Source organism: Aulostomus chinensis, chromosome 14 (genome assembly GCF_037954235.1).
Source record: "Aulostomus chinensis isolate RoL2024-O1b breed Wild chromosome 14, RoL_Achi_v1.0, whole genome shotgun sequence".
Classification (NCBI taxonomy): Eukaryota; Metazoa; Chordata; class Actinopteri; order Syngnathiformes; family Aulostomidae; genus Aulostomus; species Aulostomus chinensis.
In genome coordinates, this window is record NC_141333.1 from 8,268,484 (window position 1) to 8,278,770 (window position 10,287).

General features: G+C 43.3%; 1 protein-coding gene across 3 annotated transcripts in view; it reads left to right on the plus strand.

Annotated features, from left to right (window-relative positions):
- dennd1b (DENN/MADD domain containing 1B) overlaps nt 1-9,952 on the plus strand; it is a 104,517-nt gene extending 94,565 nt beyond the window's left edge. For all 3 annotated transcript variants that reach the window (XM_086225439.1, XM_086225440.1, XM_086225441.1), the window contains 3 exons: nt 4,270-4,355; nt 4,709-4,931; nt 5,402-9,952. In XM_086225439.1, the coding sequence (XP_086081565.1) occupies nt 4,270-4,355; nt 4,709-4,931; nt 5,402-6,172 (1,080 nt within the window). In that variant the 3' untranslated portion in view covers nt 6,173-9,952. The remainder of the gene's footprint in view (nt 1-4,269; nt 4,356-4,708; nt 4,932-5,401) is intronic.
- The last annotated feature ends 335 nt before the right edge of the window (nt 9,953-10,287 follow it).

Below are 10,287 nucleotides of genomic sequence, written 5' to 3' on the forward strand. Positions count from 1 at the left end.
CTGTTTAAGAATGTAGGAGTCATCCTTTAATTTGACAAAAACAAGACCGAACTGGACTGCTTACTTTTATCTGATACAACAAACTACTGTTTATGTGTACGTGCTTGGTAAGAGTTTTGTATGTCTGCTGTCAGTCCATATTGTACTGTAAACGTCTGCAGAATGACAGGGTATCTATACCTAAGCTTTTGTGTACACGAGCATGTACCGTATGTGTGTGCGTTTGCGTGTCTACAATCATGCCTGTGCTCAGTAGCTCGCCTCAGGTTGCAGGCAGCAGAGTGACAGCTGCAAAGAGAGCAGAGGAGTGTAAGAGGTTGGGACAGCGTAATGGACAATGACAGCCAGCAGGCTTGTGGCCGGCCTCAGCCGCAGGCTCCGGACTCCTCAGGTGGAGCAGGAGAGATGCCAGGCCGGAAAACACCACCCAGCTCTGGATGGAGGGGAAACATGGAAGTAACACAGATGTGAAGTAGAGAAACTAAGCAGGCTCCAGTTTGTGTATTTGTGTTACGCCTATGTGTTTGTGGCTAGCGGACTCAAATGTACATAACCTGGGAAGTGTCTGTGGTTTAATGAGGAAAAAATGCATATCAGTGAGCTGCTGAGTTCACGCTGAGGAGCTATTACTGATGTGACTGATCAAACAGGCTTATGCTAATATGTATTCAATACAAGTTATAGGTTTTGCATATATTGAACATTATCCAGCCACTAAGTTTAGAAATTGGTAGAAAATGCTATTAAAGAGTCTACATGCAAAAGCTTGTTTAAACATAATAACTGAAGTGTTTCACATCTCATTTCTGGACTGTAATGTGTTGATCGTATAGTTATTATAAAGTCAAACATGCTGATAATATTCACTCTGAAATCAATACTGTTTCTAAATATTGTTTGATTACTAGTTTATTGTTAAGATTCTTCACATAAACTTGTAGCACAGTGGCACTGTCCGTACAGTAGCGGCGCGTTTGTAGTCTCCACTTCAGGGAGCAACCACTGCCCTCACTGAAACCAAAGTGCCATCTCCTGGCACCTTCAAGTACTGCACCTCAGACGTTCACACACAGACACCTGGTGATTTTACTTGATGAGTTTAGTTTAGTCTCACAGAATGAGCATAATGCGCATTTTCCTTCTTTTATATGGCTCCTGTTTTAAACAAAAAGGAAGTGGGCTTTCAGCAACAGCCAGTTGGACAGATGAGCAGTGGATCTTGCCTCAAACGCTGCGTTTTTCCCCCACCTCTTTCGAGCGAGCAGCTCTTAAATAGGCAGACTTGGCCGTACCTCTGCAAAGGCTCAGCCTCTCCCCAAGGTTTGTTTGCATTTAACTGGCATCTCTTTACATTCACTGCCAAGCTGTGAGATCAGTGCCTACTCAGAAATGCCATATGAAATGTATAATGTAAGGCTGGCTTTTAAAGTCCACGAGCGTTTGGCCCCGTCACAGAGAGGCATAGTTGTTCCGCATAAGCGGTCATGCAGGGAAGGAAGGAAAGAGGAGGGGAAAGTTTGTTTCTTCAAATGAAGCTCCTTAAATGGACGGTGATGACTATTTTCCTCTCATAACCATGGGAATGAAATGTAATTTGTTGTATCAAATCTGATATTTTTTTTCCTGGCCTTAAGACATTTTTCATACCTTCAGGAGGCTCTAAGTGTATGAGAGGTTAGAGTGGGGGATTTAATCTTCAAATCTACCCTCCTTTACTCAGTCCAGGACTGTAAAGGCTTGTTATCTACTCTGATGACAGAAGTGTGTGTTTTGATTTTTGACGTCTGAAGCCTCAACTGAAGGTAATCAGGATTCTTTTACTTCTGTAGCCAAGTACTCGGGAATTCAGATCAAAGCATTAAAATTACATAAAAATAATAAAGAAATAATTCCTTCAGAGGAAACAAGAATGCAAGAGAAGCTCAGATGTCAGAAAATGCCCTTGATTTAAAAATCAACTCCTCCGTCTCCAAGATACCGGTTAGTTCTACTGAAATTACCCGAGCAGTGTTATTGTTTTCACGACTCCCTCTTCTCCGTCGTAACTCGTCATAACAGTTCTGCCGTTGGTCTGTACAGGCTCACCTCTGCCAGCATGATGGAGTGGAAAGAACCGAGAGCCAGACACACAAAAATAGTGACATCTGTCACTGACAGCAGAGTGATGCAGGGAGAAAGTGTGTGACAGGAAGGCATGGAGAGAGAATCACTTTCTCATTTTCACCTTTCAGGTTGCCATTAGCCGACAGCGAGAAGCTAATGTGGGAGCAGTATGATAATCTGCTGTTCCGCTATTTCATGCTTTCCACTGTCCTGTCAGGCCTGGGGAGGTACGGGAGAGCTGTCACGCCGTTAACACACGATCTGTTTGCACTACTGGAAAATATGTGAACGTCTAGAATTTTTGAATTTGTAAACCTTTTGTTTTTCCTTCCATTCACTTACAATATGTCAGATTTTAGATCTCAGATAAATTTCTGATGGTTTAATACAAGTGACTGTCATTAGCATGCTTCCTATTACATGTTACGTGTAAATTCCACCAAATTTAGCGATTCCGTAGTAAAGTGATCAGTTGTTGTAAACCGTTTTGTCGTAAGTAGTTTGTTTTTAACTGCTGCACTGAAGGGTCACAGTGAGGAGAGAGAATGACAAATTGATAAAGTCGTCAAGTGAGGTCCCATCCATTTACTGCTCCCTATGGGACTTCCTTTTTTGTTAGACGGTACCAAAGCTGTAACAGAGATCAGAGGGCTGGGCTTCATGACCTGCGTCTGGTTGAGTTTGGGTTCACCTTGCTTTCATAAACACCTAGACTCACAGAGAGGCCCCGTTTCTCCATACACGGCGCTGTTTTCAAAAACCAACAGTCTGGATGACTGAAAGCGACGTCAACCTACAGTACATGTGTTTGTGGTGCTTGTGTGTTTCTGTGCCCCCCTCCCCGAGCGCCTCACAGGTGCATCTCCGCTCTGACGGCCTGCTGTGGCTGGCTGGCATGTCAGACTGGCCCCAGATTTACTGCCCTGACACAGGAATCCATTAAATGCTGTTTAGGGATCCCAGGCCTGAGCCCCTCTGAAATCTCTTTCATTATAGCTCCAAGCTACCATAGAAGGGGAGCGCCTCGGCCAATCAGCAGTGCCACCACATGTGTTCCTGTTTAGCCCGATGGCTGAGGGGCTTAAGTGACTACTGCACACTTCTCCTCCGCTGACTTTTATGGACAAAATGGCACTTTAACTCTTTGTGTTTTTTTCTAATAGGTTGTGTGTGTGTGTGTGTGTGTGTGTGTGTGTGTGTGTGTGTGTGTGTGTGTGTGTGTGTGTGTGTCTTCTGGACCGAACTACAGGCCCTAAATGAGGCCATGCCAGCCACACGTTACATTCCGCCTGTCTGGCTGGCACTGTGTCCGCTAATGAAGACCGGCTTGGGTCACTGTTCCTCTACTGACCCCCCCCCCCACACACACACACACACACACACACACACACACTCCCATCCGTCTTTTAGGAATTGTTTCTTTTTTTTTAATTCATTACCTCCCCCTGTTTTTATTTTTGACCTTTTATTGTTTCCGTCTGACTATTCTTCACCTTTGTCTCTCTGATTTTACTTCTAAAACATCATCCCTTTTCTCCTCTCACTTTCAGGCTTGTAAAGCTCCTCTGACGGGCTTTGATAACGTGGCTAACGTCACCTGCAGCTAATACACGCAGTCGCGGCGCTAGCATTTTATCCCATGAGGCAGTGCACACACAAAAAAAAAAAAACCCTCAGAAGGACAATTTTTGAAATGACCCTCAAGTGAAAAGTGTGTCAATTATAAAGTGAGAGATAGTGACGTGAGCATGTGCGGCGGTGAGAGAGGAACTTTGTTAGTGGAAGGCATGTAAATGAGTGGCCTGAGGCAGACAGGGAGCGTCCTGCTCGGCGCTGTAAAGCTTCTGTCTCGTCTTCAACCCGCCCATTAAACCTGGTACACAGGTGGCTTATTAAACCCACTGTGTCTGACATCTCCATTACTGATCATTCAACACTTTACATGAATGCAGTTATCCGCTCTGGTGCGGGTAATGCTGAGTTTGATCAAATACCTCCAGTTTGACTAATTCAGGCTCAGCCCTTACAACCAGGCCCATTAAAACCAGCTGTAGTCTTGGAGGACCCACCAGTCACAGAGCCACATCTTTCTCCCCCCTCAGACCCACTTATGCGGTGTTATCATTTGTTGCACACATCTGATTGCTGTGTTATTCTCATTAACAGCACAACTTCAACAAGTCTCCCATGAGCATGGGCCCTCGAGATCTTGGCTACGGGCTTGACGATGATGAGCTGGACAGTGCGAGCAAGTAAGAACCCCTGTTATAATGGCCTACTGTTATTACTAGGCAATACGTTTAACCGCCTCTTATTGTCACGCACAAGAAGAGATGATGAATTTTGCCGGATGACTGATGGATTTTGTTCAAAAGATAAAGTTGATAAATATGAAAAGTGCTTCCCCTTGCAGATTTCATCTTTTTTGGCTCATGATAATACTGCCCCCATGTGGACATGTTCTGTAATGGCACAAGTTGTCATAAAATTCATCAAAACTGGATTCAGTCTAATTATTGACTTGTACTTCAATAATTTTGAATAATTTCATGAATAATGCTCAGATAATAGTCAGATTAAGAATCCGTGTCTTGTCCGAACACAGGATCTCGTCTGAGGACAGCGGTGATGTCCCCTCATACATCGGGGACAGCGATGATTCCTACTCGCTGGAGCTGGACATGGACTCCTGCCACTCGGGACAAATGAATCTGCTGGAGGAGATTCTGGATTCTCTGAACACCTCGACGATGGAGCAGGGAAAACTCAGTGCTGCCAAGAGCCTGGACTTCTTCAGATCCATGGACGACCTGGACTACCAGGCTCCGGTATGCAATGGATAGACAAAAACACATACATAGAAGCTTTTAAATTAGCCTGATGTTCCTTGATAGCATTTATGAAGCATCTTTCCCCTTGGATGAAACTCTCAAAGATCCTCATCTGAAAGTCTCTGAATGGTCTCAATCTGTCTGCCTTCAAATTTCACCACAGAATATTTACATCTACTAAATGACAACATGTGGTCCACATTTCTTAAGGTGGCAGCACATAGAAGAGCAGTAGTTTAATTAATGATCGACATTTGTGACAGAGGCTTTCTCAATTTTTTTGTACTTTACAAACTGTTAAGTTTGGTCAAATTACGTTACCAACATTCAAATGCAGGAGGTCAGAGTCAACTCCTCTTGCAGAGTCCTAACCCCCCAAAAAAATCCAACTGTCGAGTCAAGTGTCTTCATCCTCTTCTGTCAGTCTTTGACCCCCAAAGATAATCTGACTATTACTTAAATTCCAGAGTAAGCCGACATCTTCAGGCGAGTCTAAACCTGCAGATGAGAGCGGCTGTGGCAGCGAGCAGGGAAGCTGGAACATGGGCCAGGACGACAGTGCAGTCCATGGGAAACACCTTCCACCGTCCCCGCGCAGGCAGCCCAACAAGAGCAGCCTCAAGTCCTCAAAAAAGGCAGCCGCTGCTCCTCCTGTGACCATCATTACCACTCTGGTCCAGGACTCCGATGCCTCCCAGAACCAGCCGCATTTTCAGCACCTCAGTTCTTACTCTCCATCACCAGGGAGACAACCAGGAGACCGCTACTCCTACTGCCCCACACCGCAGTCTCCCACTTACACATCCACAGCACCTGTCTCTTACTCCAACTACTCTCCCCTCCCTACAGGCAGGATTCGGACCATTTCAGATCCCCAAGCTGGCACCGAGCCTCCTCAGGCCCAGAGTCAGACTTCCTCTACCAGTGTCCTGAGGAGGAAGGTGCTGTCGAAGGAGACGGTGAGGCACTACAAGGAAAAGTCTCTTCAGAGGCAGGGAGGGAAACAGGGGAGCCCAACCAGGAACAGCCAGTCAGCTGTGCAGGTGCCATGGGAGAAGGAGGGTCTATGTCCAGGTAAAGGCGCTGGGACGGCTATGGAGCAGGCTCGAGGCCTCCTGGAGGAGATTGACACCACCTGTTGCCTGGGTTCAGTCCTCAATAGCAGCCTGCAGCTCTCGCAGGTTCACTGTAACAACAGTCACCATCAGGTCCGGGGCAAAGCCACAGAGGAGTCCTGAGGGACGTCAGACTCCCCACAGGTTCTACTGAAATCTCGTCACTGTAATGCAGCAGTTCTGGTCTGTCCTTTTCTATCTCAACGCTCAACCATCAGGAGTAGTAGGAGTAGTCGCAGAGAAATTTGAAGCCACAAACACAGCACTACAGTCTGTAGGGAAGGAAACACGAAGAACCGCTGTACTGAAAAACACTTCTTTTCAAGTCAGTTGTCTCCAGTGAAATAATTTCTCCTAAAAACAAATGAAAAGGTCTGCCGATATTGTTCGAATATTTCAGCTCCAGATTTTCTCGCTTTAAAATATACAACCTTCTGTACTCGAGTTCAAACAAAAACGACTTGATAGAAGATGTTTTTCTTTTGTGTATTTTTTTTTAAACTGTTTGTCATCATTTCTCTTACAATGAATTGGAATATGACTGAATTATCACATTTTGAGCAACACTTATAGCCAATAATGGAGGAATTCTTCACCATCCCAAAGGAATGTAGCTGAGTAATTAGTTAGGGTTAAGAAGGGACTCCTCATCACACCACCATCATTTCAGTGTTCCAACATTTCACTCCATCAATTTGCAGAAAGAGAAACTTCGTCATTGGACTACTTGAAAACTGTCCGAGCGAAAGCGACGAAACCAGACACAAAGTCAACTTGGGCCTTTTGAACTAATAATACATTGTGTTAACTGCTCTTACTGTCACCATGCCTTAAATGGACATGTGATTTGCTGTTGATATTCTGGTGTCTAACTATAGGTACCATAACAGGTACTTGTAATCTGATTTTAAGTGCAGAAGTTACTGAAGCAGCACTTCCTTTCTAGGTATAGATTTATATATTTTGTGCTTTGAGCTGCTGTTTAAAAATTGCATTCCAGATAACGAGACGAACGTGCAGAAATCTAAAGAGGAGCAAAAACAGTCTAAAGTGGATGATCTGATGCCAGTGCCCGCGCTACATTCTCAGCGTCACCATTTTCCTCCCATCGTCGCTCTCCTCCTCACGTCATCTCCCCTAATACGTCTCTCGACCTGTTGCTACAGAGCTCCTCGCCTCCGCCAAGGACAAGTCTGATTGTTAGTGCAATATCTCGTGAATAAGTGATTGAATCTTTGAAGCTCATGTTGTAGAACCTGAAGACTGTTCCAGGTCATTAGCAGGATACGTTTATTCCTGGTGTCTCTGGACAGGACTTGGACTAATTTCAGTCCAACTCCTTGAGTCCAGCTGAAATAATTGAAGGGAGGGTGTTTATCTTAGCTTGATTGTACACCTATTTTTATGATAACGGTTGATATCTGCAAAATGTGAGTATATTTTGATGAAACTTGTTGTTTGAATTAGAGAAATAAGAGTGAATCTCAAGCCCTCGGTGTGGACCGCTGACTCGTGGAAGACAATTACGGAAAAACCACGATGCCGTGCTGATATTCTCCTTGGCGGAGGTAGCAGTGTTCTCTAGTCGCTTTGGAGTGAAGGTGTTTGCAGGATAAAGCCACTATGTTTCTTAGTATCAACACATTCCATGGGGATGAATACTAACAGTGTGTTATTCCATCTCTGCAGACTTTCAGACTCTGGCGTCTGGCCCCCGGCCCACTCGACTGAAGATTTTTCAAAGTGGGGGTCAAATGTTAGTTTTGAAAGTAAAACTATTTCCACGAACCGTACATTGTAGTTTTTGCCAATTTTGACTCAAACAACAGAGCGGTTGGATTATTTACAACTGCAGATCAGGATGCATTCATTGTTGGTTTTGGTCTTCTTTTTTATTTTTTTAATTATGGGATTTGTTGTTCTTAAGAAACATTTGGAGAAAGTCCTGGTGTCTCCCTGTCTTTGGTCTCCCCGCTGGGTGAGTCACATTGCTAATGTACTGCAGCGGCTAATGATTGTACTGTACTACGCAGCAATACGGTTCTCTTCGGAGAACGGCTACATGGATGTATATGGATAACAGACTCTCCCGTGGAGAGAAACGCTGAGGTTCCCATCGTTCTCTGTGTCGCTACAAACCTGGAGACGGAAAAAAAAGCTTTCTCATGTGCTTGTGTTAGGTTTCTATATTTATGGTTTGTTGTTCTCATGATTTAGGCCAGACGCCAGTCAGTGTGGCAGTTTAATAGCAGCCAGTTCTCTACTTTTTGAGTGCTGCTCCCCGTTAACGATTTGCTCATAAAGTCTTTGGCGTGCTTCTAATAGCCCAGGAATTCGTAATCCCCCCCCCCCCCCCCCCACACACACACACAAAAACCTCCAGATAAAATAAAACTCTGCACTGTTATTCTTTCTGAACACTTTTGAAAAAATGTATTCGCTATGCAAATATTTTAAAACTCAAAAAGGTTTTGGTTGTTTTTTTTCCTACCAATGACATAACAATGCACAATTCTACTTGAAAAACAAACAAACAATCAAATTAGGGAATAAAAAGCCACATGAGTCCATAGATAAATAAATAAATAGAGAAATAAATAAAAAATCAAAGACTACTTAAGTGTGTGTGTGTGTGTGTGTGTGTGTGTGTGTGTGTGTGTGTGTGTGTGTGCGTGCGCGCGCTAAGGTGCGCATCTGTGTTTCGGCGAGTGTGTGTGGTGTGCCTTATGCAATAAGAGTATCACCTGGTACAGTCAGAAAACACAGTATTGTTGAGCGGTGTATGCAATGTTTTCAGACCACTTTAAATCATGGAACAGTCTGTTAAATGATCTTGGGTTCTCGCGTCGTTTTCATGGTGGTTCTGTTTTTTGAGCTTGTTGACTCATCGACTCTGTTTACACTTGGTTTTACAATGTAGCCGCTGCTGCACCATTAATCCAAATTTAATTTTCAAATCAGAGGAAAATGCTATAGAAGGCATAACGTGTGTCAAAATAGCATTTTTCTGTATATTCAGTGTTACGGTGCTGCAGGCTCGTCCTGCCTACACATCATATTCTACAGATTCTATGTTTGATACAGATTCCCACCAAAACCATGAAATAAATAATGTAAAAGTGATCATTCCCTTTCATATTGTTAATAATTTCATTGTTGCAATACGAGTCGAAATAATAATTATCGCAGTTTTTCCTTTTCTTATAAATGTTGCACCTCGAGCAAGTCGGGTGATAGGTTCGCAAGTGGACAGCGAGGCTATCATGCATCTCCAGATGTTTCCAGCTGACAGCGTATGTTCAGATTCGGTTACTCCCTAGGGTCCTGAGCACTGTTTTCACCGTTAGCTTAGCACTGGCTAGCTGTGAGAACAAGATGTTTCTAGAACTACATGTGACAAAAACAACCACCGTTCTAAATTGTGGGCTCGCACGATTTCAATTCTGAAGGTACACGTTCGAATGTGTTCTGGATCACGTCAGCAAGTGGTTCTGGTGGTCGTCATTGTGCTCGAGACTCATTTAACGCTGTCCACTTCAGATCCGATGGTCCGTTTTAAAACCAAGTGTAAACCGGATCTGTGTTTCTCTCTGGCATGGTCTTCGGCAGGAATCCCCCCGCCTGTATTTAAGTTCCTCTGCATAATTTGTCTTTTATTTTAATTAGACGCTTTAAATGATTCACCTGTTAGCTAATTAATTCTATTGGTTTTTTTTCACCTTCTTATTCTGAGCTAATGGCATTTAAAAGTATTTCTCAGAGGAGTTGATTTCATAACGATTGAAGAAGAAAAAATATTTTCAGCTGAATAGACGTGTATTTTTGCCGGCTTGAGTATATTTTACATGAATAATATATAATTGGTGTTGTATGTTGTAAAAAAAAAAAAAATAAAAAATAAAAGGACACCTAATATTTGAATGTTTTAGAATTTATTTTTGGAAAAGATCTAGATGGAGAGAATATTAACAAACGGGCTTGTACATGGTACAGTGGTGTATCTGCATGTACGGTGTTGTGTGCTACAATCTTGCTTTGTTTAGTGAAACAGATGTGGTTCATTCTGATTATTTGTATGAAATATTTCCGTGTCTTAGCACTTCTGTGGAAAACAAAAAAAGATGGAAATAATTCGGGGTCTGGTACAATCCACTCATTCTGCCTTGCGTTGGATATTGTAGTGTATCATGTCATCTGCCTTGCATTTTATGTAGAAGAAAAAACTTTTTTTTTCAATT